Raw genomic sequence first — 26,185 nt, 5'->3', positions numbered from 1 at the left:
GGGGTGCCCTGCTGCCCCCTAACCTGGGGAGGTGCTGGGTGTGGGGCAAGCAGCAGTGCTGCCCTCAATGGTGATGCTCTTGTCCCTCTCCCTGCCCCACTTTCCCCTGCGCATCGCTGCTCCCAGCCATCCTCTCCCCACCGGCTGCTGCAGCCCTCCTCGGAGCCAGACGTAGAGGGGTGTCCCCAGCTCTAATTTATTTTTTTTAGCCTGCTTTGACTGGCGTGCAAAAGAAAGGGAAATATAATTGCAAGGGGGTAGCCCGTAATGAGTCGCTGCTCGTCAGCCTGCGCTGCCGTGGGTGTTGGAGGAGGCAGAGAGGATGCTGCAGACCTCGGCTCTCCCTCGCTCCGAGCAGGGGCTGAGCTTTCCCGGCACCGCGCGGCACTTGTCGGCATCACCGTGTACTTTTGGCATCGCCGTGCACTTTCACCGGCACAACTGCCCGCGCTGCCCGCGGCCGTGGGTCGTGTCAGCACTCGCTTGGTGCTGGGCCGGCGCGCAGGCTGGCTTCCACTCCTGCGCCCTTGTGCAAAACCCCGGCGTGCACCTTCCTGCCCGTGAGCGCGGCAGGAGCCGGCACCTGGGTCCCTGCAGGGCTCTGCGGAGGAGTTTTCCCGATCTAAGGGATGGATTTTTGTAGCTGCCACCCTTAAATCTGCGTTTAAGCTGCAGCTGAGCCCGGTTTTGGGGCAAGTGGCAGCGCGGGCTCTCCCGCATGCCCGTGATGATGCCGGCAGCCAGCGAGGTGTCTTTTGGCCTGTGGCTTCCGCGGGTCAGAGCAGAGAAGTGACCCGGGGGGTGTCGAAAAGTCTCTTGGCTTTTGGGGTGGGGACGGAGCCTTGCAAAGGCGCTGCCCACGAACTGAGCTCTGCAGGCGCCTGCCTGCGGTTCCTTCCGCACGCCAGGGTTTTGGGGGAATGGTTGTGTTCAGAGAAGGGTAGAAAGGGTCCCGACGGCCGGGGGAGGTCTGTGCTGCAGCACCCGCGCTCCTGCCACGCTGCGGCTTGACCCTTGTCTGTGTTTCCTCCTCTCTCCGCGGGCGAGGATCCCCGGACAGGAGGTCTCTCTTCGCGCCCGTCCACCGCGCCAGCACCCAGCCACCACCTAGGTAGTACCTTCTTGTGTTTCTGATGCATGCAGAAGGGCGAGGGACCCGCAGGCTTGCCGGCATGCTCCGCTCACCCCGCTCACACTAACTCGGGGGACGAATCGGTTTGGTTCGGTTTTTTGCTCTGGCTGCAGAGCTTTCAGAGGCAGGAGTGCATGGGGGCTGCAGGAGGTGACCCCGTGGCGGGGCACAGTGGCTGCATGCTCTGGGGAGGGGGAGGATGGAAACCCAAGGGAGGGTTTTAATTAGACCCCTAATATATTTTACTTTTTTTTTTATTTTATTTTTTTAAGAGATCGAGCCCTGAAAGTCACTCAGGGGGGAAAACCTCCTGCTTTCTCCCTTTTCTTCCTCCTCGCTGCCTCCCGTCCCTTCCCACAGAGGGGGAAGGTGGAAGCTTCGAAAAGGCCCTAAATAGCCAGACCAGGTGGAGAGTGGGCACTGACATCTGGGACCAAAAGTGAACCTTTTTCCCCCAAAAATATTTTCTGGGCCAAAAAGCCACCTTCCTCCTAACCCTGCATGAATGATAATGCTCCATCTGATGCTGCTGCTCTCGCTGGGAAGCGGACCCTTCACCAGCCCCATGTGCCCCACGCGGACCCGCTCGATGCTGGGGTGCAGCATCCTCCGTGCAGGGGTGCGGAGCCCTGGGGAGGGTGGTCCCGAGCATCCCACAGGGGGTCCCGTGTGAGGGGACGAAGGCTGGCGCTGGCTCTGCCTGCAGAGCCTTCCATCCCGAGGAATCACGCATGGCAGGGCGGGAAGGACCGCGCCTGTCTTCTCCTGCGGCAGCAGGACCTCGTGCCGGGGTGGAAATGGAGCTCTCACCCTCCTGTCTGTCTCTCTCCCCACTTCTCTGCCTCCCTGCAGGTGACGGTGTGCTGGGTGGAGGAGATGCCGGCGAGTAACGAGCAGTCCCTGTCTCCCCAGGCGGAGCACGCCGGCATCCGGACGTACTTCTTCAGCGCCGAGAACACGGAGGAGCAGGAGTCCTGGATCCAAGCCATGGGCGAAGCCGCCCGGGTGCAGATCCCCCCGACCCAGAGGTCAGCACCCACCGTCTCCCTGTGCCACCCCTCTCCCCTCCTCTCTTGGAGATGGAGCAGAGGGGCCGCGCATCGCGACCGGCGACCTCTTGGGAGCATGAGGGTCCCTCTGGAGAGTGGAGCCGGGGCAGCATTGGCCCCCCAAGGCTGAGGGAGGGACAGGACGTTACCGGCCACCCCAGCGGCATTGCAAAGGGAGGGTAATGCGCTCTCGTGTTTCGGCACCCTGCAGGCACGAGAAGCCAGACTCTGAAAACATCCCCCCCAGCAAACACCACCACCACCGCAACGCCGCCCACCGCGAGCACCCCAAAGCTGACCCCGACGCCAAGACCCGGGGGGAAGGCGACGGCCGTGGCTCAGAGAAGATCGAGAGGAAGCCGGAGAGGACGGAGAGCAAGAAAGAGCCCTTGGCCAAAGCCAACGGCATCGCCGGGCAGGAGATGCCCTCGGAGCCCGGCAGTCCTTACCCTGAGGCACCCCGGGTACCGGCGAGCGCGGAGCGGCCGCCCCAGCCCAACGGCTGGGCATACTCGTCACCCAGCCGGCCCGGCAGCACCGCGTACCCCCCGCCCGACGGGGAGAGCGTGGTCCACCGCCGGGGCTTTGCCCCCCGCACCAACCCCGAGAAGATCGCCCAGCGCAAGAGCTCCATGACGCAGCTGCAGCAGTGGGTGAACTCGCGCCGGGGGGCTGTGCCCCCCGAGGAGCTGCGGAGGTGAGGGCTGATGGGGGGCAGAGATGGGGGTCTTGCTCCTTCTCTCCAGGGCTGCCCTTCAGGTGATGCCCTGGGAATGATTTTCCCCTCCCCAACTGCTTTATCCCCTCCTGGGGTCAGAAAATCTCCTTTCTGGGCTGTCCCCACGTGCCAGCTCCGAGCTGGGCGTGGGACAGGGTGGGTTTTGGAAGGGAGGCCCCCGTGGGGTCCCTGGGAGGAGGGATGCCAGGCAGCCCAGCTTTGTGGATGCTGGCGTTGGAGCTGCCCGCTCGAAGGCTGTCCTCACTCACCAGGACCCCTGGCTGCGGAGTGACGGGCCGGGCTCTCACATCTCTCTTCCCCCCTCCAGCCCCACCAGGTTTTACCCCGTGTCTCGCCGGGTGCCCGACTACTATTCTCCCTACTCGCCCCAGTACCCCGAGGAGTACCAGTACTACCCGCCGGGGGTGCGCCCCGACAGCATCTGCTCCATGCCCGCCTACGAGCGGGTGAGCCCGCCCTGGGCGCTGGAGGACAAGCGTCATTCCTTCCGCAACGGGGGCACCTACCAGCTCCGCGACTGGAAGGAACACCCCGGGTTCGGCCGGCAAGACGTCCCGCTCTGGCTACCCGCTGCCGGGAGGCAGCCGACTTACTTGGATGAGGTGGATGCGGCCTCGGGCTCCCTGCGACGGATGTCGCTGCAGCCCCGCTCCCGCTCCGTGCCCCGCTCACCCAGCCAGGGCTCCTACAGCCGGGCGCGGGTGTACTCCCCGGTCCGCTCGCCCAGCGCCCGCTTCGAGCGGCTGCCGCCCCGGGGAGAGGAGATTTACGCCGACCCCACCACCTTCATGATGAGGCGATCCATCAGTTCTCCCAAGGTAAATGTCCCTCGGTGCTCGGGGGGGGGCACAGGGTTGGAGGGGGACCCTCGCTGGGGACGGCAGGGCAGGAATGCTGCAGCACAGCCTGTCTGTCCCCTCTGCCACCGAGTCCATCCCTTGCAGCAGCTGTTGGCTTTAGGTCCCCTCTTGTCATCCTGCAAAGCTGCCCAGGTTGCGCTTGTTCCTTTCTGGCTGCTCCTTCGCTACTGTGAGCCCAGAGGGATGGGGATGGAGATGGGGATGGTGTGCTCGGGGCCACCACGGGTGATGCGCTCCCGAGCAGGGACCGCTGATGTCCCTGTCTCGCTGCTGTGCACCCCAGAGCAGGGCCTGACCCTGCTGCGGGGCTGGTGGCTGCCCTTGCACGCGCTTTCTGGCCTCTCGCCCACCTCTCATGTGTCTCCGGTTTTGGGGTGCGGGGTCTCCTCTCTTCTCAGTACGACTATCTGGGAGACAGACGGCCCGTCCCTGCGGGAATGTATCCGTACCACTACCCGGCATCCCCCACCGTCCACGACAAAATGGTACGTATGCTGCTGGCGCTGGGGGGGTGAGCCCCCAGCGGACCAGGGTGCTCAGAGCCCCCCGGGGAGGTGGGCCAGCTCAGGGGCTCCTTGCTCAGACGGCCGAGGAGGAACCGCTCCGCTCCTGTGGGTCAGAGCTGGGCTGCTCTGGGGCAGGTTGGGACCACAGGTCCCTTTACTGGTGTCTCTGGTCCCTCCCGGCTGTGCCCAAAGGAAAACGTGATGGAAAGGCCCCCAGTTCCTGCCCTGCAGCCCCCAGGTCATGGGGGCAGTGGGACACCCTTGGACCCCCGTACGCCCTGCGATGGTGGCCCGGGCTCATCACACCCAGGGTGGTCCCTGGCTGAGGCTGGCACACATCCTGCACCTCTCCCCTTCTTGCTTCCTCACTTCTGGCTACAGCTGCTGCTTTTTCCCTGCATTGCGTTTCCCCTCGGAGCGCTGGGGGGTTGGAGCTGGCGGAGTGAGACCGGGGTCCCGGTATGCCGGAGGTCCCCCCGCCGAGCACGGTCCCGAAGCCACGGGGCAGGACCGGCCGTTGGAGGAGGGAGAAGCACAAGTTACCATAAGCTACCCATGCTGCCATCCATCCTCGCGAGCTGGAGAGGCAGGGAAAGGGCCGTGCCTCTTCCGAGGCACCGTTAGCCGGGAGGGAGAGCCGGGAGGGAGAGCCGGGAGCTCCCGCAGGACACATCCACGGCAGCTCTCCCGGCTCTGTGCCAGGGCGGTGCCTCGCTTCCCCGGCCGAGAGGTCTCCGCATTTCCGTAGCCTTCACCTAACCGCTTTGCTTCTTCTTTTATATGTTTTGTGTGTTCGTTTCTTGCCGCATGCCTGCTGGCTCCTGGTAGGATGAACTTTTAGACCTTCAGTTGCAAAGAAACCTAGAGTATTTGGACCAGCAGGTAGGCAGAGCTGGCTGCAAGCCTCACCCTGCTTACGTCCCCGCGTGCCCTGTCCCCAGTGGCGTCCCCTTCCCTCCCAGCGCAGCATCTCTTCCCCTAACATCCATCCGCACCCTTCTTGGCATTAAAGCAGCACGAGTTGTCTTTGGTTTGCTTCTTCCATCCTTCCTGTCTGTAGGGTCGCTCATTGCTTGGCAGAAAAATTCCCCCGACAGTGCCTTCTGTGTGGTGTGCTGGAGCTGGTGGGGGGGTTTTGGGGGGAGCCGGGGCAGCTTCCCACGTGCCCAGGGCCTTGGGGAGCCGATCCAGGGGTGCAGGGGAGGCAGCCGGCTCTGGAACCCTCCCCAGGTCGTGCTGACTCGGCGTGGTGCGGGACACCGATGCGCGGTGCCAGCGTGGCCGTGCTGGATGGCACGTCCCCACACCCAGCAGTGCCACCAGCGGCGGTGCAAGCCGGGCTGCTGCGGGGGTCCTGGGGCTGGTGCCCCCATGCTGGGGGTGGCCAGGCAAGCCGTGGGGAGCCGGACGGGTGTGAGGTGGTTTCGGTGACGCGCTGGCCCTGTTCCTCCTCGAAGGCGAGAGGTTTGATGCAGGGCTGGGACCGATACCAAAGCAGCAGTAGGTTTTTGCATGGCAGGGGGTGTTCAGAGGAAAGCTGTGAACTGGCTTCATCCCAGGAGCCGGGGTGGGGGCGATCCGGCTGGGAGAGACCCCCCCCAGGACTGGTGGGGTGGAAACCGCAGGCACTGGCTGATGTCAGAGCCAGGGACAGGAGCTGGCGGCCAGTGCTGCAGCCCAGGCGCTTGCCCGCCAAAGCCAAGCTTGCACTAAGGGAGCTGCTCCAGAGACAATCTCATTAGTCTGCAAATCTCCATCGGTGCAGTAATCGCCAAGATCTGTGTCTGCCTTGGAGCTGAGCCAGGGACAGGCAGGAGCACTCGCTGCAATAAAAGCTCTCTGGATTATTTCACAGCCATGGGCAGCGATGCTCGCTCTCCGAGGCTCTTTAAAACACTCCCTAAAAAGGCTTTGCATCTCCTCCTCCTCTCCTGCTGACCTCTGGAGAGACTAATTCGGAGTGACGCCGTCAAGTGTCTCTTTTCAAACGGCTCGCTGCTTTATTTTCTCTCTCCTTGCTTCTCCGGTCGCGGGGACGGCTCCCTCGGCTGGAGCCCACTTTCCTGACCCGCCCCGAGTCGGGGTTTGGTCCCTGGTTTGTGATTAAACTGGTGTCACCCCTTGGACCCTGAGGGTCCTGGTTGTGGGGTGCGAGGGGTTTCCCTTGCTCGTCTGCCCGGGGCTGCGGGCTCCTGCGGCGTTTCTGCTGGCAAAGGCAGCGGTGAAGCTCCGGTGCCGCTGATGTGAGCGGCTCCACCACACGTTGCGGGCTGTGTGCCCCGGCAGCAGTGCCCTGAGAGCAGCAAAACCCCCCCCAGGCTGCAGGGCTGAGACCGCGACCCGGGGCCGGGGTCTGCCTTGCCGGGGTGGGCTTGTGTCCAGGTGGGCTTGGCACAGCCCGGGACAGAGCTGCCAGCTCCGGGCTCTGGGGAGGTACAGCCGTGCCAAGCGCCGTCACATCCTTGTCCTGCCCGGCAGCGTGGCCACAATGTGCCATCTCCATGGGAGCACCCTGTTCCCACCCGGCTCCGCTGCTCGAGGCTGCCACGCTGGAGAGGGGGACGCTGCCGTCCCCAGCCCTTTGGTCACCTTCCCCTGTGCCCAGAGCTCGTCTGCGCCTTCAGCAGGTCCATCCCAGCCCCGGCTCTTCCGCGAGGGCCAGGGCACCGAGCCGTTTGTCAGCACGAGGAGTCTGTCTGTCTGCTGGGACCGTGCTGTGCCTTGCAGCCGTGGGCGTCTCTGTGCAAGCTTGTTGTCTGTATGTGCAGTTTGCTGCCACCCGGCTCCGAGCTGGCTCCGTTTTATCTGTGTTTTCCCCTCAACAAAGTTTTCAGGGCATGCAAGCAGCCCAGGATGCTCTTCAGTGCACAAAGCAGAGCAGCAGCAGCCCCGGGCAGCCGTCCCCAGGTGGCTCAAGCCTCTGGGACATCTCTTGGAGGTGGCATCTTGCAGCCCGATGCCCCGCAGGCTCGTGGACCGAGCCGCCCTGCTGCTCCGACGGCACCCAAGCACGTCTCCGCTGACCTCTCAACTTTCCTTCCCTGTCTGCCGCAGATGAGCGAGAGCGAAACCCTGATCAGTATGGTGAACAGGATGGTGGAGACCTCCTCCCCTAGGGCTCAGCTCTACATGCAAGTAAGCCCCTGGCCGCCGGGCCACGCATGGCTCGTGCATGGCAGCCACGCCAGCCACCCCGTGCTCCATCCCCGAGGTCACCTCCTGCCATTTCCACTCACGCCGACTCCAGCATCCATGCGGCTCCGGCACATCACGCTCTCGGGGGACCTGCTAGTCCATCACAGGCTTTGCTAATCCATCCATGAGCCATTAAAACTCGGCAAATCCTTGTGCTGAGAGCATAAGGTGGGGACGCAGCCGTCCTGAACTCTCATCCTCCTCTGGGCTGGACTCGGGTGCTCTGCTCACCCTCTGCTTGCTTTCGTGTGTTGATGAGGCAAGGAAAAGGTGTGGGATGATTTAAAGACAGGAATCCAGCCCAAGGCTCTTAAACCAAAGCAATAACTCCCATAACGGGGAGAGGAAACAGCTTTTGATCCCCTGAGGATCTGTCTCGTTCTGTTTCCCGGCCTGGAGAGGGCTGCAGAAGCATCGGGATGTCCCTGCTGATGTTGGGCTGCAGCTCCAAGCGTGGGCAGGTCCCATCGCCTGGGAATGTGTCTCCGGGTCACTGTGACCCGCAGCCCATCGCGCTGCCAGCCCCTGGCATGGAGGTCCTGGGGCCTCACTGTTCTGCCCAGGGCATCACCTGGCTGCGTGAGCAAGTGGAGACTGGGCGATCGCTGGGGTTTTCCGATGAAGGGAAGGTGCCTGTTCCCATCTGCTGTGGGCTGGGAGCCGGGACATGCTGGAGGGCAAAGCTGGAGCTGCCGAGATGCTCTCGCTGGCCGGGCTCCCTTCCCGGAGGCAGCAGCATCCCCATCTGCCGGCTCTGCCTCCAGCCGCGTTGGGCATTTCCCAGGTTCGGGTCTATTTGCATTGTCCGATGGTTTTAAATGGCTCTAAAGTAGCGTCTTGCTTTCTAGCAATAATGATCCCCTTCTTCCTATCTTATGCCTTTCATCTCGAGATCTTGGAGGCATTTAATTGGTGAGGTCCCATTAGTAATTTAGATTTCCAGGAAAGGAAAATGACTCACAGAGAAGCCGGATGGTAAACAGGCCCTGATGCTGCTGCTGATTTATAGGTGTTTCCACTCTGCTAAGTGGGATTACAGCTTAATCTTTCTGCCTTTGTTTCCCTGCCTGTGAAATGGTGGCAGTTATACACCAGGCAGTTAATGATTCACGAGGCAGCTCTTTAACTCAGCTCTTGGCGTCCTGCGGAGAGGTTGTCTCCGGATAATTCCCGTGGCTTTCCCAGCTGATGGGGAATGGGGAGGGAGGTTGTGCCTTCATCCCAGCCACCGGGCAGGGCTGGGGCGAGAGCTCCAGCGCCAACATCCCGCAATGCTTCCCGATGGATGCTGGTGCCTGCCTGGCCGTGCCAGCTGCTGGGAGCCCCCGCCACCTCCGGAGACTCGGCCGTCGCTTCTTTCCCCACTCACAGGGATGGGGAAGAGGGGCTGGGACCTGCCTCACCTTCCCCAGGGGCTCCCGGAGCCGTGCTCACCCCACGCTCTGCTTGCAGGTGACACCCTTCCCGGAGGCCTACAGGGAGACGCTGCATGCCTACAAGATAAGCGAGCAAGACACCGATGTAAGAGCAAACGTCCATCCTGCGCGTCCCCTCCTCTGGCTCATGCTGTTGTCCCCGTCCCCTGCAGCAGGTCTGCTGTCCCCATAGAGAGAGGCTCCCGCGCAGCCGGGGTGGGACCTGGTGATGCCCCAAGTGTGGTATCTGCTGCCTGGGGACTAAATCCTTGGTTGAGTTTAGCTGTTTGGTTTTGCCCCTTGTCCACATTTGGCCCATGTCACCCTGGCTGGGGCTGAGGTCCCTGCAATGGGAGCAGCAGGCTGGAAACCCTCCCCAGGACCACGCAGTTGTCCCATCAAAACAACCCCTGGGCCATGTCCTGGCTGTATCCCATCTCTCCCGGCTGAACACGGAGCCATTCGTATGGGTGGTCTCATCTTCTCCCTTTTTCTTTCCCTCCCGGGGACAGAAGCTGCTGGGGAAGCTCTGCGAGCAGAACAAGGTGCTGCGGGAGCAGGAGAGGCTGGTGCAGCAGCTCCGAGCAGAGAAGGTACGTGGTGGGCAGCTCAGGTGGCCGCCTGGGGACAAACCTGGCTGCACAGCAATGGCCGTGCCCAGGCAGCACCTTTGTGGTGAGGAAGCGATGTGTCCTGCTCTCTTGGGGACAGCACAGCGGGGATGTTTCTGAGCTGGAGGACATGCCCTGGCCATGCTGTTGTCCTGGGAATCCCCGGTGTTAATGGCCTGTTAAGGAGAGGGACTGTAGCTCCTGCACCAGCTGGGCTCTCATGGCCGAATCTCCCTCCCAGGAGAGCCTGGAGAGTGCCCTGATGGGGACGCACCAGGAGCTGGAGATGTTCGGGAGCCAGCCCGCATACCCGGAGAAGCTGCTGCACAAGAAGGAGTCGCTCCAGAACCAGCTCATCAACATCCGCGTGGAGCTGTCGCAGGCCAGCACGGTAACGGGCTGCCCCTCCGCCGCGGGACTGTCTCCCCCACCCGCCGAGACCTCTTTTCTCCCTTCCTGTAAAAAAAAAAAAAAAAAACAGGGAAAGGGAAATTCCCTCGGCTGGCTGGGGAGCCAAACAAGCCAAAGTCCATCACTGGGGACAAGGCAGATTAACCCTCATGGTGCTGAGCTGGCACATGTTCCCGGAGCCGTCTCGGCTCCTCCTTCTGCCTCCGGCTTTCCCACCTGATCTGCCGTCGGCACTGGGAGCTCCCATGGGCACAGCAGAGCTTGTACCCCACTGCTGCCACCCCCGCCCCAGCCTGGGGGAGCTGTGTTGGGTGCAGCATCCCCATGCTTTCCCGGGTGCCCCCACGCTGTGCTGTGCTGGAGGAACCTGGCAAAGACCCCCTGACCCCCCGACCTTTCCCCCCTCCCCAGGCCTTGGCGAATAGCACAGCTGAGTACGAGAGCCTGGAGAGCGAGGTGTCCGCCCTGCACGACGACCTCTGGGAGCAGCTGAACCTGGACATCCAGGTGAGCGGGACCCCGCCGGCCCCGGGGTCCCCCCGCCAGCCTCATGGAGGTGGAAGCCCCCTGATTCCTTCAGCCCCAAGGAGACGGTTTGCAAGTGGCTGCTCCGTTCTCAGCCCTAGGTGTCCTGCTTTGGCCACGGGCAAGGGCAGAGGGGCTGCGGGACCCTGGGTGCCATCGAGGGGCTGCAGCCCAGTGCTCCCCGTGCTGCTGGGCCTCCGTCAGCTCCCCGCAGCCCACGGGGGGCGCCTGGGGGAGCGGAATGATGGCTCCTGGCAGGAGACGAGTCGTGGGCGTGATGGCTCAGACCCCCCTGGGCTGTGTGTGCCTCAGCTGAACGCCCATGGGTCCCACGGCGTGGGGCTGGGGCGCAGCGGGGCTGGCAGCGGTGGGAGCCGCTCTGAGCGCTGCCTTCTCCCCCCTCCTCCAGAACGAAGTGGTCAACCGGCAGATCCAGAAGGAGATCTGGCGGATCCAGGACGTGATGGAAGGGCTGAGGAAGAACAACCCGTCCCGCGGCACGGACACTGCCAAGCACAGAGGTGGGCAAGGTCCATCCCTGCCCTCGCCCAGCACAAACCCCAGCGTGCCACGGCCTGGGGCATCCCCGGTGCCTTGTGCTGCCACGAGGCAGACGGCAGCACCCGCTCGGGGACGTGGACGCCCCGGTGCACCCACTTATTTCTGCTTTTCTCCGCAGTGGCCATCGGCCCCTCGGGGACGTACAGCTCCAACAGCCCCGCCAGCCCCCTGAGCTCGGCCAGTCTCACCAGCCCCCTCAGCCCCTTCTCCCTCATCTCCGGCTCCCAGGGCTCGCCCACCAAGCCAGCACCCGGCGAGGTGAGTGAACCAGGGCGTCCCCAGGGAGCCCTTTGCCACCATCGGGTCCCCGGCCCAGCTCGCGGGCTGGCCCGAGCCTTCGCTCTCGGGGGCCGGGCGGGCACCAGACACAGAGGATGGCTGGGTTTCCTTATGGCTCTGCCTGGGGGCACCATTTTGGCCACGTGCATGGGCTGCGGTGTCCCCTGGTGACATCTGGGTCTGTGGTCCTTGCAGCTGGGCTTTGCAGCCTTCGGGCTCCTGCATCAAGCAGCCCTGAAGGCTGAGAGTTGCTCAGCTCCAGCCTTCGGCTTCGGGACCAGCTCCTGCTGCCAGCACAGTCCCCTCTCGGGGTTCTCACCTTCATCCACGTCAAGTTTAGGGTGGAATCTGGGGACTCCCCAACCCCTCCTGGCAGCACAGAGGCGATGCCAAGGTTTCCTGGGGGCTGCCAGCCCCAAGCTGGGGCACCCCTCGCTCAGGCAGCCCCCGAGCCCTGCCTGCCCCGCTGGGGGCATGCAGCAGCAAGGGTGACACCAGAGGTGGCAAGCACTGTCCTCCTCTGCGTGGGGACACGGAGACCGCGGGGCCATGGCAGCGCCGTCCGGCTGCTCTCCCTCCTCCTTTCCTTGGCTCGACGCTTCCGCTGTGTGTTGTCTCGATCTTTTTTCTAACTCTCTCTTCCTCCCTGGCTCTCAGTGTCTCTGCTCTCACGCCTCACGCTCCTCTCCACCCCAGGAACCGGGCCCGCCTCGACCTCCCCTCCCCAAGTCCTACGTACCCCTGGAGTCTCCTCCGACTGTTCCTCCGCTCCCCGGCGAGAGCCGCCTCTGGCCGTACCCCACCTCCCCTTCCTGGCAGCAAGGCGGCGAGGCGAAGAGGGGACAGGTACCGAAACCTCTCCAGAGCAGCCCCGCAGCAGCGGCCCCGTCCTCTTCCTCCCCGAAACGTCGGCTGGAAGGGGCTGGGTTGAGACGGGCCATGGGGCTGCCCACCCTCTGCGCTGGCAAGGTGGGGACAGGGACCGCGTGGAGGTGGCACTTGGCGAAGGGACAGCAGCATGTGGCTGGTAGCTGCCCTCTCCAAGGGGAGCAATGTCCCCCCAGCAGCCTCGCCGTGGCCCTCCTGTCCCCGCCAGGTCCCCTGCGCCCACACGCAGCACCCGCTGCACTCGCTCAGGATAGGGACAGGCTCCTGGCCAGCCCCCAAAGATCCCACAGGCCCCGGTACCAGCCCCTCTGCTTTCCTCTGCCCTCGCCTCTCTCGCTGTCCTTCTGCAGTGCCGCTCCCCGCCGTGCAGCACCGGCAAGCTCTGCCCACGGGGGTGACCTCCCCCCCTCCAGCTCCTGCCCCGAACCCCAATTTGGGAATTCCTGGTAATGCCTCATCTGCGCTCCCACCAGGGAAAGGGGCCAGCTTTGGGCACCAGGAGACAGAAGCGTCCTTGCGGCCGGGGGGGGCAGGATGCGTGCAGGCCGGGGCTGGCACCGCAAAGCCGTGGCCGTGCTGAGTTGGGGAAGGGTGACGGACCCCACTGCGAGCGCAGGTGGCATCTCCAGCAGCCGTGCGGCTGTAGGGTGGCACGGTCATGGCTGCAGGCCAATCCACGGGGTATAAGGAGGGGTCGGGATGTGTCGTCTCCGTGCGGAGCACAGGGTGGTCAAGAGCAGCATGGTGGGCTCCTTGGCTTGTTGCTGTACCCCTCTGTTGTACCAGCACCATTGCACCGGTGCCGGGGCCCTGGGCAGGGTGTGCCCCAGGGAGGTAGGGGGGAAGGACCCCGAAAATGGCCTTCTGCTCGCTCTCCGCTGCTGCACAGGGTCTGCCCTGACTTCTGCCCCCGTGGGACCCCATCCTCTCCCGCGGGCATGGGATCTCGCTGGAGCTCAGCACAGGGCCAGGGTGTCCCCATCCCGGGGCTCCTGGGTGCCACCCCCGAGCCGTGGCAGGACTGTCACCCCTGCAGGAAGCTTTTCCCACGCAGGAGCCTGTGCTATGGGGACAGTGATCCGTGCCCAGACTGAATGGGATGGGGCATAGCAGGGGCAAGAGCTGCAGAGCCCTGCGAACCCCTCTCCCCACACGTTTGGGGTGTACTGGTACCGCCTGGTCCATGTCTGTGTGTCCATCCACTCCCGGGAGTGCGTCTGCGGGCCGCGTGTCACCCCACGGCTCCGGAGAGCAGTGGGTCTACCCCCAGGCAGAGCACGGTCCCCAGGCAGGACGGGGTCTCACCGGGGTCCTGCTTTCCCCTACAGCCCAAGACGAGCTTCGAGCAGAGCAAGAAAGAGGTGCAGCGAGCAGCCCCCCCTGGACCCACGGCCGAGGGGCTCCTGCAGAGCCGGCAGGAGCAGGACGCGGAGAAGCAGGCGGCTCTCAACAAGGGTACGGCACCGGGGACAGCAGGTCCCGCTCCAGTGGGCTCCTCCATGCCTGCCAGGAGCACCCAGCATCTTGCTGGGACCCTGCTCTTGGTCCCCGGGGGATTCAGCCTGGCGTTTCCGTTCGCTCCGCAGTGGGCATCGTCCCCCCCAGGACCAAGTCTCCAGCGGAGGAGGAGGCGGTGCCGGCTGCCGGCATGCCAAGGAGGAGCGTGGGTGGCATGGCCAACGGGCTCAGCTCCCGGGTAGGGCTCACATCAAGGGGCTGGGGGCCAGGATGGTGGGGCTGGGGGCTGGGTTAGCAAAGCGGGGGCTGTATCACAGCCTGTGGGGCTGGGGCAGCGCACAGGGGAGCCCGTCCCTGCGTGGCTCCGCATCTCAGCATCCAACTCCTCGGGATCCCCCCCCGGGTTATTTTGGTGCCTTCCCCCCACCCCAGGAGCGGGCTGAGCAGCCCCATTCCAGAGTGTTGGGGCGCCGGGAGGATGGGGCCGGACCGTGCATGACCGTGGGGCTGGGCTCTCCCCAGGAGAGACCAAAGAGTGCTGTGTTCGCCAATGAAACGAAGGTGAAGATGAGCGTGGAGGAGCAGATCGACCGCATGAAGCGCCACCAGAGCGGCTCCATGAAGGAGAAGCGGCGCAGCCTGCAGCTCCCCAGCAGCCATCAGCCCGAGACCCCCGGCACAAAGGCACCTGCCTCCTACAAGGTGGTGAGTCCCCGCACTGGCCATGGGGCTGGGGCAAACCGGCCTGTGTTTTGCAGAGTGCCCGAGGTCCCTGATGGAGCAGAGGGGACACTGGGGGCTGGGGAAGGGGGTGGGTGCTGGGGAAGGGGACTGTGCCATCCTGGCGGGGCTCAGCGGGGCTGGGGTCCCTCGCAGGTGCGCCGGCACCGCAGCATCCACGAGGTTGATATCTCCGACCTGGAGGCAGCGCTGCGTTCCGACGACCCCGGCAAGGTCTACGAGACACCCCAGGAGGAGATCGCCCGGCTGCGCAAGATGGAGCTGGAGCCGCAGCACTACGACGTGGACATCAACAAGGAGGTGAGGACGGGCCGGCGTGGGGGCTTGGGCACCGGGCATCCCTCCCTCCGTGCCCTGCACCGGGGGGTCCATCCATCCTCCTGCATCGGTCAGGATCCTGGAGCCACTGGCCGTACCCGGCCAGAGGTTGCCCTTGCCCAGGCAGGTGCTGGTGGCGAGTGGGGCAGGTGGGTGCTGGAGTGCGGATGGGTCCCCGGTGGCCAGCACACGGCTCAGCCCTTCCCACTGCCCCCAGCTCTCCACGCCGGATAAAGTCCTCATCCCTGAGCGGTACGTCGAACTGGAGCCCGACACGCCGCTCAGCCCCGAGGAGATGAAGGAGAAGCAGAAGAAAGTGGAAAGGATCAAGACCCTCATTGCCAAATCCAGGTGAGGCTGCTGTGCCTGTGCCCACGCCGGCCGTCCCGGGGTGCGCCCCACCGCCCCCCGCACCCCTTCCCCATCCATCCCCGCGGGGTCTGTCCCCTCGAGGCCGGGCGTGGGTGCTGATGCCGGGTGCTCTGCCCAGCCTGCAGAACGTCATCCCCCTGGGCGAGGGGGAGGTGGACGTCCCCCAGGACCCCGAGACCCAGCTGCAGGAGCAGGAGAAGAGGATAGAGATCTCGTGTGCTCTGGCTGCCGAAGCCTCCCGCCGGGGCCGCATGCTCTCGGGTAAGGCACGGGGGGACACGGAGGGTCGGAGCCTGCCAGCCCCATGGGAGAGCGGACCACGAGTAGTGTTACGTGCCGAAGGAGAAGGAGGGGTGAGGCAGGATTTATGGGCTGGACAGGCAGCAAGGGGTAAATACAGGCAGGAGAGCGGGTTGCATCGGTCCTGGGGCAGGGCATCCCTGCGCAGTGGGACAACCAGCCTGGTGATGCTGGCGGATGCCGGGACCGTGCCCACGGTGCCTGGGGCTGCGGCAGCTCTGAGTGTCGTGGGATGGAGCAGCCGCTTCAGCCAGGCACAGGTTCCGCCACCTCATCAGAAGCATTGGAGATGCTGCAGGATGGGAATGCCCGGCCATGCAGCGCACGGTGGCACACCCTGCCCGAGCCACCGTGGTGACACACCATGCCTTGTCCATGAGGAGCCCTGCGGGGAGCTCACGTGTGCGTGCCGCGGCCGGGTGCCGCTGTGGCTGTTTGTCCTGACCGCGCTTGCTTCCCCCCTTTCCTTCCTCTCCCTTTCCTCCCCTCCGCTAACCTCTCGCTGGGTCCTTCCTTCCCCTCGCTGCTGCCGGCAGCTTGTGTTCTTCATGCCCTTCTCCCATTTCTTGTTTCCAGCTCAATGCGCTACCCCAAGCCCTCCCACCTCCCCAGCCTCCCCGACTCCACCGACCAACCCCCTCTCGTCTGAAACATCCCGGGCCGCCGACAACAGCCATTTTATGCGTGTCTGAGCCATGAAGTAAGCACTTCTTCTCTCGTACTTCATCCCATCTTCTCTCCATCCCAGGGGGCCGGGCAGGGGGGGCGCCTCTTCTGCGCCCGTCCATCGCTGCTTGCTCCAGCTAACATCTCCCGAGCCACGTCAGCCCCGTCTCCTCCATGGACCAAGCGCAAGTGTCCTCCAAGGCGAAGGCAGGGACCCCAGCGTGGGCAGGGGGACACCTGCAGCGACCGAAAAAGGGGGGGTCTCAGGGCCAGGCTGTGGGGGATACCTGCCTTGGCACATCTGCGTTGGTGGCTGCAAAGTGGGGGGACGTGGCATCCCCCTGCTCGGTTGGAGGTTCCCCTCAGAGAGCTGGGGGCACAGAGCCGAATCTGCGCTAGGTTTTCCTCCAAGCAGGGCAGGAGGGGTCTGTGGGGTGGGCACAGGGGCTGCCCCCCAGCCCCACGCGTAGCTCGGCCCCGCTCTCCTCTCCCTCCAGCTCAAGCCCTGTCTGCTGCTGGCGCCGTCAAGTTCCACGGGGCCACGTTTTAACGTCCCGACACGACAGTGAACCTCTCACCATCGTTTTCGGTTCTCCCGGACCCCCTTCCCTCCCGCCGACGGCGAGACCACCCGGCACAGCCCAGTGGGGAGACGTGTCGCCGACACCCCCAGCTGCTCTGCCCCGTCCCCGAGGAGACGTGCGGCTGCTGGCAGGTTGTCCACTGGAGCGTGGTCCCCGAGGAGCCCCCCTGGGACAGATCGGCGGTGTCCTGGGTGTCAGGCTTGCATGGACAAGGCGTCAGGCAGGGGCATCTGCAGCGGTGGCCCCTGGCACAGTGGCCATCTCCTTGCTGGGGTAGCCTTGGGGGAGTGTTGGACTCCCCAGGCTGGACGCGTTGGTCTCCCAAAGGTCTGCGAAGGGGTTCTTCTGGGTGGCCAGTCCCCACCATGGATGGTGCTTCCACCTTACACTGGACCTGGATGCTCCATCTCGGCTCCTCGGGTGCCTCTTCCCCTCCCTGTGCCCTGAACCTGCTTTTAGCATCCGTCTGGCTGGGGGTGGCCACCGGCAGAGCCTGGCCTGTCCCACCACCCCTCGCGGTGGTGGCTTAGCAGGAGGAAGAAGGAGCTGTGACGGGGACAGGAGGGATGGAGATGGGACTGAGGGGAGGACAGGGAGGTGCCCAGGGGAGCGGTGCACTCAGGATGGCGTGAGGGCTGCCCGGGGCACTGGTGCGCCGCTGGCACGGAGCAGGAGGTCTGGGCAGGGCTGGGGACGTGTCACGGGAGCAGAGATGGAGCGGTGGTGGGGAGCTGGGGGGGGCGAGGTGGGACGGCAAAGCCGCGGGCTCGGCAGGGATCCCTCTGCGCTGGATGGGGATGGCGACCAGGAGGAGAAGGGGCTTGGGGCCAGGCGGCAGCAGTGGGACTCGTCCTCAGCGTGGGGAGCAGCGCTGTAGCTGTCCCCCCCGTCCTTCTGTCACCCCGTCCTTCTGTCACCTCTGTCTCAGCCCCTCTGAAAATCCAGCACCGCGTCTCGCCCCAAGACCTTACCGTTGCACTCCAGACCCTCAGATCTGTTTGGTTTTCCTGTAGCGAGTTTACCCTTTTCTGTAGCTTTCTGGAGGGAGGGGGGGAAAAAAAAGAAGCTGGTTCTGCCTGGAAAAGTGGAACCTCCCCCGCGAGGTTGTGCAGGGCTGCCGCAATGGGGCTGGAGGGGGCAGAGGGAGTGAGGAGCTGGGTACCATCCATCCTGCAGCTATTTCCCTCCCGCCCTGATCCTGACACCCACCAGGACCCCCACCCTGTGCTACGCCCCCCCCCCCGCATCCCCATCGCCCCCCGCGCACCCCATCTTAGCAATACCGGTAGGATCCCAGGAGCCCCGAGTCCCGCAGCCCTCTTAGCTCATAAAGCTGGCCCTTTATTTTGCTATTACATGCCTTAATATATGTTTTATGGAAATTATACATTTATAATATATATCTATATTTGGTTTTCTCTTCTTTTCTGGGAGGTACTGTTTTGTGCTAATCTCTCTCTCCACAGGGCTGTTGGCACCAGCCCTGCCAATGAGTTGCAAAAGCAGATTCTTTGCCAATCTATCAGAGGGGGGGGAAAAAAAAAAAAAAAGAAAATTTAAAAAAAAAAAAAAAAAGGAGAAAAAAAAATACCTATTTAAAATATATATATTTTTTCTGCTTTTATTAAAAGCAAATTTATTTAAAATAAAATATAAAAGAGACTGTAAGTTTTAAGAGATGACGCGTTTATTTCCCTGTCCCCGAGTGCAGTGGCGGGGTGGCCGGGGCGGGCTCCCCAGCCCGTGTAACCGGGGCAGACCCCACTTACACTGGCTGCGGGGACACCGCCGGGACGTCCCGGCTGTGGCCCACGCCGGGGCTGGGAGCTGCCCGGTGGGGAGCCGAGGGGGCACCCAGACCCACGGGCAGCAGTTCCTCCTGGTTCTGGGGGCCGGAGGGGACGAGGAGCATCCCCGTGCTCCGGTTCCCGGAGCCACCGGTGAGCTCCATGCTGCGGTGGCCGGGTCTGAGCATTCCCCAAACCGTGAGCGCAGCCCGGTGCACCACCACCCCACGGCTGCCCTGTTGTGGAACCTGGTAGTCCTTATTTTGTGTTTTTGTTTTTTTTTTTTTAAAAAAAAAACAAACTTAATTTTATTTTGGTTATTATTTTTCATAACACTTCATATACCAGTGACTTGTAACCGAGAAAGGATTTGCATCGGGAGGAAATCTATTTATGCACTGGGGAGGGTGGGAAGGGAGGCATTTGTTTTCTGGGTTTTTTTTGCTAGTGTTAGAGAAATAAAAGTATCTAAGAAACGACAAGGTGTCGGTGTCTTTTGTGGAGAGGTGACCTTGGATAACGCTTCCATACAAGCGCGAAGAGGCAGGGGATGCGTGGCTACAGCATTTCAACCGTTGAGGAAGGGTCTCGCCTTGCCCATAGCTCGCTCCAGGGCTGGTGGCACCTCCTCCTCCCTCTCCCTGGTTTGCGGGGGGTCATTTTTCCCGTGGAGTTTATTCTAGCTCAATAGCCAGCCCTCTTGGAGGAATAAGAGAGATGCATTTCTACCCGGCAAATTCGCGTAAAGCCAAGGAATAAAAGCGACGGGGTTGTGAATGTGTGGAGCTGCAGGCTCTCCTGAGGGACGTGGGTGTAGAGGTCCCTGGGGGGTGAGGGAAGGCAGGATCAGGCAGGGACCCGCGGCCACCGGCCTCTCTGCATGTCACCCTGCGGCGATGCCCGGCCCCCGTGTCCCCCCTGCGGGAGGTGCTGCGGGCGCGGGGCAGGTGCTGCCGGGGCGTTAATGATTTGCAGGATGACGTGGGGACTAAAGGGCTTTCCAAGGGTCGCTGCCGGGGAGGCACGTGGAAGGGCGGCAGCCCTCGCCCAGCCCCATCGCCGGCAAGATGGTGTCTCTGACCGACTTCCAGCGTAAGCGGGCGGGCTGGGGTGGCCGTGTCCCCGTGGCGATGCCCATCAGCAGGGCACAGCATGGGGATGCTCCACAGCTGGGGCTGGAGGCTGGTGACGGGGGGTTGCCAGGGCAGGGAGAGGGTGCAGTGCCCCATCCTGGGGTGGGGGGGACACGGCAGGAGCCCTGCTGGGGTGTGGGGACACGCCAGGAGCTCCCTCGGGAGGGGCCAGCACCGTGGGCGCTGCAGGGCCGGGGTTACCCTCACCCTCTGCCCCGGGTCTGCATCAGGAACAGCAGCTGGGAACGTGCCTGGCTTGTCCGGGGAGCATCTCCAGCCTCCCCCACCAGCTGCCTGCACCAGCACCCTTCATACAACTGCCTAGAAAAATGCTGGAGGCGACCTTCCCGTTTATTTTTTCTTTATCTATCAGCCCAGAGGCGTTTCTGGGGTACCGACAGCCTCCCCAAGGCGTGAGCAGGTGGAAAAGCCGTTTCTAAGCTTTGGAGACAAATCCAAAGCACATTTGTGGGAGGGAACGGGCCAGGGATGTGCCAAGGAGAGCGACCGCAGCCTGAGGTTCTCTCCCATCGTCCGCAGGGATTGGCGTGGGACTGGTCGGCTTCGGCCTCTTCTTCCTCCTTTTTGGGATACTCTTGTACTTCGACTCGGTGCTCCTGGCCTTTGGGAACGTGAGTACAGGGCTGCCGGGGCTCCCCACAGTGGGCACTGATGCCCAGGATGGAGCCAAGGGTCCGTCTGGGCAGGACTTCTCTGATCTGCTCCCCTTCATCCTCCCAGATCCTCTTCCTCTCTGGCTTGGTCTTCATCATCGGCTTCAAGAGGACCTTCACCTTCTTCTTCCAGCGGCCAAAGATGAAGGGCACCAGCTTCTTTCTCGGGGGGGTCGTCATTGTCCTCATGCGGTGGCCCCTCCTGGGCATGTTGCTGGAGGCTTATGGCTTCATCAACCTCTTCAGGTCCGTCCCACAGCACCCAGTGGCCCAGGCTGGAGAGCAGAAGCCGTCAAGCCTCATGGCCTGAAGCCCTGGACAGAACCCCATTGCTCCCATCCCGGCAAAATCCTGGCACGGATCTTAACCACGACTTTTGTTTCAATGCAGGAGTTTTTTCCCGGTGGCTTTTGGGTTTTTGGGCTCACTGGCAAACATCCCCGTGCTGAGCAAGGTGAGGGGGGCGCTGGGCATGGTTCTCCCGGGTGGATGTGACCCTTGGGGTTCTCAGTCCTTGGGTGATAACCAATCTGATCACAATGGTTGGGACCAGTCAGGGGAGGTCACTGCGGGGTCTCTCCATGGTCCCCTGAAGATGCACTGGAGGATTTTCCTGCTAATCAGGATGTGTCCCTGTCGCAGCTCTTGCAGAAGGTGGGAGACAGCAGCTCCATGGTGTGACCTGCGAGACGGGCCACATCGCTGGAGATGGGACGGCGCGAGGAAGCCCTGGATCCGGCTGTCCCGTGGTGAGCTGCCACCTCTCTCATCCCCAGGACCCTCAGCACCGGTCGGAGCCACCCCCGCTGTGGGGACGGTGCCTTGCTGCCCCACGGGGATCCTGTGAGCAGCTCCTGAGCGAGGCTGCGGGGACCAAACGCTATGCCAGGCAGGCTTCTGGAATTATTAGCGTTATTTCATTCTTTTTGTCTTCCCCTGTTGAGAGATTAAATTAAAAAATGTGTCTGAGACTGAACTCAGGCTGTGTTCCTTTCCTCTGGCTCAAGGCTTGCTCCAGCTCTGGCTCCTCTTAGTGTTCACCAAGGGGCACCATGGCCATGGCTGGAGACGGCATGGGGATCTTCCCATGGCCATGGCTGGAGAAGGCATGGGGTTCTTCCCATGGCTACGGCTGCAGATGGCATGGGGATCTTCCCATGGCTGTGGCTGGAGGTGGCGTGGGGACCTTCCCATGGCCACAGCTGGAGGTGGCACAGGGACCTTCCCATGGCCACAGCTGGAGATGATATGGGGATCTTCCTACGGCTGTGGCTGGAGGTGCCATGGGGACCTTCCCATGGTCATGGCTGGAGAGGTGGCACAGGGACCTTCCAGTGGCCATGGCCCCAACTGCCCTGGCCATGAGCCCTGGCCAGCGCAGGTAGGCCTGGCTCGCCGGCAGTGGCCATGGCACTGCCTTCCCACGCGTCCCACGGGGACGTGGGCTGCAGAGAGCAGAGCCCGGGGAGCCGCAGGAGAGGGTAGGGGAGGTTAGGAAAACACCCATTAAACCACATTAACATTTCATGACCTGATCGGAGGAGAGTAAATTACCCTGTTCAAATTCAGCCACCATGAAAAAGCAAATGACATCTGGGGTTATTAATTAATTGAGAGATGCTGGGGTGGGGTGGGGGGGCTGGAGCAAATCCATAGAGTTACAGTGCTGCTGTCTCTGAGCGTTACGGGCCAGGACCCGCATTTCCCATAGACCTGCTTCCTGCGGGACGCGGCCAGGAAGGAGCAGAGCTGGATCCGCTGGCTGCTGCCTGGCAGGATGGAGCCGGTGGGACCTACGGCGGTGGCGAGCATCAGGAGAGTTCTGCCAGGGTTTGAGCCAGGAGAACATCTCCAGCGCCCTGTGCCCACCCCAACACCAGTATGGGTGCTGGGGGAGCCTGGCTGCCCACCCGCGACCCAGACGTCTGCACCGCTCCTGCTGAGATGTGTGGCTTACACCCCGGAGAGGGATCCGGCCCCATCGGCTGGCATTCAAAGCACCTTTTCATCCGCCGCGCATCCTCACAGCCCCAGCACACCTTCTGAGAGGGCGATGGGAACCTGCCGCTTTCCAGCCTGTGTCTGGAGGGACGGAAAGTGGCTGGTTTGGCCGGCTGCTGGGGGCCCCGTCACATCGCGTCGCCCACCACGTCCCCTCTGCGTCCTCTCTGCAACCGATTTGGCCTCAAGAACCCTTCAGGCCCAGGTGCATCAAGTGCTTTTAGACCCTGCTTGAGGCAGGACCTGCGCTGCTGGATGCTCCGGAGGATGAGCAACCCCCGGCGTGAGGGGCCGGCTGCTCGCTGGGAGACCTTCGCTGCAGGCAGGAATCTGAGGACAGTGCGGAGCCCTCTGAGCTTAACCTCCGATGATTATAAAGGAGCTGTTTTGTTCGGGCTGCAGAAACTCCTCTCCCCAGGAGCGCAGCCAGCATGGCCGGAGAACTGGTCGGATAACTCAACGGGTCCGCGCAATCAGAGACACAAGCTAAACGGATGCGAGCCAGGTTTCTATGAGCGCTTGGGAAGCTGGGTGCAAGCAGGAGCTTAATTAAACCAAGGCAATCACATCAAAGCTGGTCCCTGTGCAGATACCCTTCTTAACTTGCAAGAATTAATTAATGAGTTTGAGTTAAACCTGTTCCCTCTTGATTGAAGCGCAGCCTGATGGAGCTGGTGGCACTTTGCAGGTACTGCCCCCGTGCCCGGGTTCGCGGTGGGTTGGCACCACGTGAGAGCAGAGCTCTGAAGGCTCAGCTGATGGCGGGTCACTCATTTGGGTACCCAAAGCCCAGGCCCAGCAGCCTGCCTGAGCCCTGGGGAGCAGAGGATGAGCTCCACAGCAGGTATAAATGAGGGCAGCATCCCTCAGATGCTCATCCACAGAATGCTCCTGAGAAGGGGGAAAAGAAAACGGAGCAGTTTCCCAGCACCAGCTTGGCTGTGGGCAGGAGGAAGGTAGAGGTGGGTCCAGCTCTGCTGGTGTCAGGGCCAGCTTTGATGATAAAGCGGAGGGGTTTGGAGCAGAGCGAGAGCCGGGCAGCTGCCTGGGGAGGAGGGATGGGAGGGGAAGAGCGGGATGGACGTCACGCGGATAAGCGAGGGCCGCAGCCTCCCTGGTGCCTAGCTGCGATTCCCATCTTTGCTTCACCCCGGCTGAAAACTTGGGCTGCAGAGCAACTTTTCCTGGTGAAGCTTCAGCTTCGGAGCTTCCCCAGAAGGAAGAGGAGCGCTCCTAGAGACGTCGCGTGCAGGATAACGTGATTCCCTCTGTTTAATGCCCCATCCCCGTGGCAGCAAGCACGGGTGACCTGGGCGTGTGTCCCCAGGACTTCACCCTGCTGGGAAAAATGAAGCCAGGCTTCACCCAGCATCATCCCTGGGTGGCAGCGGAGGATGCTTCCCGGCTGGCTCCAGAGTGACCCAGGGAAAGGCTGGGATGGAGCAGGCAGCAGCGAGCGGGAGCTGGCGCTGCTCTCCCCAGCCTGCCTTTCTGGGGCTTATTGCAGGGAAATGTTTTCCCTCTGGTTCAGTAAACTGCGATTTCGATGTGCCCTGCCAGAGAAGTTTTGGTTTTAAGCAAACACTTTGGGTGAAGCCCTGGCTCTGCTGACGTCAATGGCCGAATTCCCCCAGTGTCGGTGCCGTCCGGAGCCGAAGTCCTTTCCAAAAGTTGCTTTGGTGCTTGAGCTTTTTGGTCATGCGGAACAAGGATCCTCACGAGCCTCGTGTGTTTTTTACGAGCAACAAACTCACGGATTAGAAATGCGCGTAAAATGTGTGGGAAGGACAGAAATGTGCCTACCTTTTTGTACCGTTTTAAAAATCCCTTAAGAAATAAGGCTATTCAGTAAAACTTCCTAATGATTCCATTTAGAGAGGGAAGTACTTAATATTTCAAATTTTATTGTAACAAATGCTCTTGTTCAGCCTGACACTAGAGAGGGAAGCATTTGTTTCTCTCTGGAAAGCATTTTTCCTTGAATTCACTCTGCGCTCAATCGTCTGACTCCTTGAAAGCAGGCAGGGAAAATAACTTAAGAGCGTTCCCCTGCTGTTTCCAGATGAGCTGCCCTTTGTAGGATGGGCGATTTTATGGAGCCCCAGCCCTTTGCAGCGAAGTGCGGCAGGTTTCCCGCAGCAGCGCGGGCACCGAGCGGGGAGGCTGCAGCCTCGCCTGCCGGCCTGTTACCTTCAGTCCTGGCAAATTCAGGTTAAGCGATGCTTTGCTTAGAGCTGCCGGGTGCTTCGGGGCTGCGTGGGAATCGTTAAGCATCTTCCCGGCGGGTCTGGGGCTCCTGAAGGGCTGGGGATAAAATCGGTGCGGTCCCGGAGCTGGTTGATGTCCCTGTTGCTGCCCGGCAGAGCCTGGCCCTCGGAACGGCTCCTGCTCCAGCCCTTCGAGCCGGGGGGCGACGCTCCTTCCCCCTCCCCTGGTTCCTATAACCCCGTGCACAAACATACCCTTTGTAGGTTATTTAAAGCCCCGTGTCAGGACTTTCCAACGCTTCTCCCATGCACCAGCTGCTCATCCCTGCTTGCTGCTGGCAGAGGTAAGTGAAAAACGCCTTCTGGGGATTTTCCTTGTGTGGGGAAGGTGTCCTGTACCGAGGGTGTCCTCCAGCCCTGGTGCTGCCAGCAAGGCAGGTCAGGCTCAGGGCTACCACTGGCCACTGCAAGGCAACAGCCCTCAGTTCTCTGATGGGCTTGGATAAGTTGTTTTTGCCTGTTTATGCCTTGGGTTCCCATCAAAAGGGCTGTGGTGCCCAGCCCCTTGGCAGGGAAGGGCTGTCTCCCTTGGGGATCGCAGCAGGCTGGTGCTGCCTCTTCCCTGGTACCCGCAGCCCTCCACCGTTCCCAGCTGCATCCCGCTCCAGCTGCCCCACGGGAGAGGAGTCCATCCATCCTTCCCAGGGAAAAGCCGTGCCCAGAGCATCTAATGCTCCTCGGGGCTCCTGCAGACGTGTCTCCCCTTAGCCATGGGTCAAAGGGGAGCTGGAAACGCCGGAGCCCCATGGCTCCTGGGACCACCTTCCCTGGGCTGACGTGGTCCCTTTCCTTTGAAGTCACGCTGCAGCCCCGGCCTCTCCTTTGGGGAACGGGGCTCGGCAAAACAGGCAGGGCCCGCGGGATGCCCGGGAAGGGGATTTATGTCCGGTGGCTCCCTGCCAGGCTCTCTCTCTCGCATCGCTGTGGTTCCTGGGCTGGGCTGCTGCCTCCTGACCTCTGCACCTCGCCGCAACCTGCACGGGGGCACAAGCTCCCCCGAGTGACGCAGCACCGGGGCTTGGCGTGGGAAAAGACGTCAGGGCTGGGGGGAACGGGGCTGCGACCCACGGGGCAGAGCCTCGGTGCCCGCCGAGGTCAGCCTTCCCCTGGCTCCAAAGGCTACAGCCAAAATCCCCCAGGGGAAGGAGTTTTTGAAGTCCTGGTTTTGGGGAGAAGCTGTCTGTAGCTTGTGGGGTGTCCTCCTCACCCCCCTCAGCAATGGTGTCCCCTGGGCAAGGGTGACAGCAGTGCCCCAAACAAACAAACCCCATCCGCAACAGGGGCACATCGGCATCATTGCGGAGCCGGGGTTTCGAGGCAGGGGCAAGTGTGTCATCAGGTTTCTTCCAAGAACAATTTTATTGCCTTTGCAGTCATTTCCCACCAAGATTCCCTGAGCTCAAGCACTGGGCTTGGAGCCACGGGGCCTGATCCGGCACCCACCACCCTGGGCTAGGCGCTACTCAGGGAAACAGAGCCGTGTGTGAGCTGGGGACCAATGATGCACCTTGTCTGCAGGAGTCCTCCGCAGCCCACCCTGGCGTTTTCGAGCAGCATCTCCCTTCCAAAGCACAGGGCAGAGCGGGCAATGCAGCTCGGGCACCCAGAGCCACGCTGGGCTCCTCTGCACCCTGCTTTTACAGGGCAGAGAACACACCGCTCCTCCCGACCGCGGTGTGCCTGGCCAGGCTGTGGATGCTCGTACCTGGATCT

The 26,185-nt window shown here is 62.5% G+C and overlaps 2 protein-coding genes across 9 annotated transcripts in view; both read left to right on the top strand.

The window, feature by feature from the left end:
- Positions 1–18,679, top strand: part of PLEKHA6 (pleckstrin homology domain containing A6) — a 47,249-nt gene extending 28,570 nt beyond the window's left edge. For 2 of the 8 annotated variants that reach the window (XM_063356373.1, XM_063356369.1), the window contains 21 exons: positions 1,985–2,160; positions 2,393–2,878; positions 3,228–3,738; positions 4,179–4,265; positions 5,115–5,168; positions 7,341–7,421; positions 8,934–9,002; positions 9,409–9,489; positions 9,749–9,898; positions 10,330–10,425; positions 10,853–10,964; positions 11,123–11,262; positions 11,980–12,129; positions 13,500–13,626; positions 13,758–13,867; positions 14,152–14,334; positions 14,506–14,670; positions 14,906–15,039; positions 15,179–15,321; positions 15,937–16,060; positions 16,524–18,679. In XM_063356373.1, the coding sequence (XP_063212443.1) occupies positions 1,985–2,160; positions 2,393–2,878; positions 3,228–3,738; positions 4,179–4,265; positions 5,115–5,168; positions 7,341–7,421; positions 8,934–9,002; positions 9,409–9,489; positions 9,749–9,898; positions 10,330–10,425; positions 10,853–10,964; positions 11,123–11,262; positions 11,980–12,129; positions 13,500–13,626; positions 13,758–13,867; positions 14,152–14,334; positions 14,506–14,670; positions 14,906–15,039; positions 15,179–15,321; positions 15,937–16,052 (3,171 nt within the window). In that variant the 3' untranslated portion in view covers positions 16,053–16,060; positions 16,524–18,679. Of the gene's footprint in view, positions 1–1,047; positions 1,112–1,984; positions 2,161–2,392; positions 2,879–3,227; positions 3,739–4,178; positions 4,266–5,114; positions 5,169–7,340; positions 7,422–8,933; positions 9,003–9,408; positions 9,490–9,748; positions 9,899–10,329; positions 10,426–10,852; positions 10,965–11,122; positions 11,263–11,979; positions 12,130–13,499; positions 13,627–13,757; positions 13,868–14,151; positions 14,335–14,505; positions 14,671–14,905; positions 15,040–15,178; positions 15,322–15,936; positions 16,061–16,523 lie in introns of those variants that run through there. The other 6 variants (XM_063356368.1, XM_063356371.1, XM_063356370.1 and 3 more) reach the window with 4 other exon arrangements.
- A 544-nt stretch (positions 18,680–19,223) lies between these two features.
- On the top strand, positions 19,224–21,168 carry GOLT1A (golgi transport 1A). Its single transcript, XM_063356620.1, has 5 exons — positions 19,224–19,489; positions 20,071–20,162; positions 20,272–20,450; positions 20,595–20,658; positions 20,847–21,168. The coding sequence occupies exons 1-5, from the start codon at positions 19,465–19,467 to the stop codon at positions 20,883–20,885; spliced, it is 399 nt and encodes a 132-aa protein (XP_063212690.1). The 5' UTR covers positions 19,224–19,464; the 3' UTR covers positions 20,886–21,168.
- Positions 21,169–26,185: the final 5,017 nt, after the last annotated feature.

The sequence above is a fragment of the Chroicocephalus ridibundus genome, chromosome 20, assembly GCF_963924245.1.
Source record: "Chroicocephalus ridibundus chromosome 20, bChrRid1.1, whole genome shotgun sequence".
NCBI classification, from domain to species: domain Eukaryota; kingdom Metazoa; phylum Chordata; class Aves; order Charadriiformes; family Laridae; genus Chroicocephalus; species Chroicocephalus ridibundus.
This window is presented reverse-complemented; position numbering and strand designations above follow the sequence as displayed.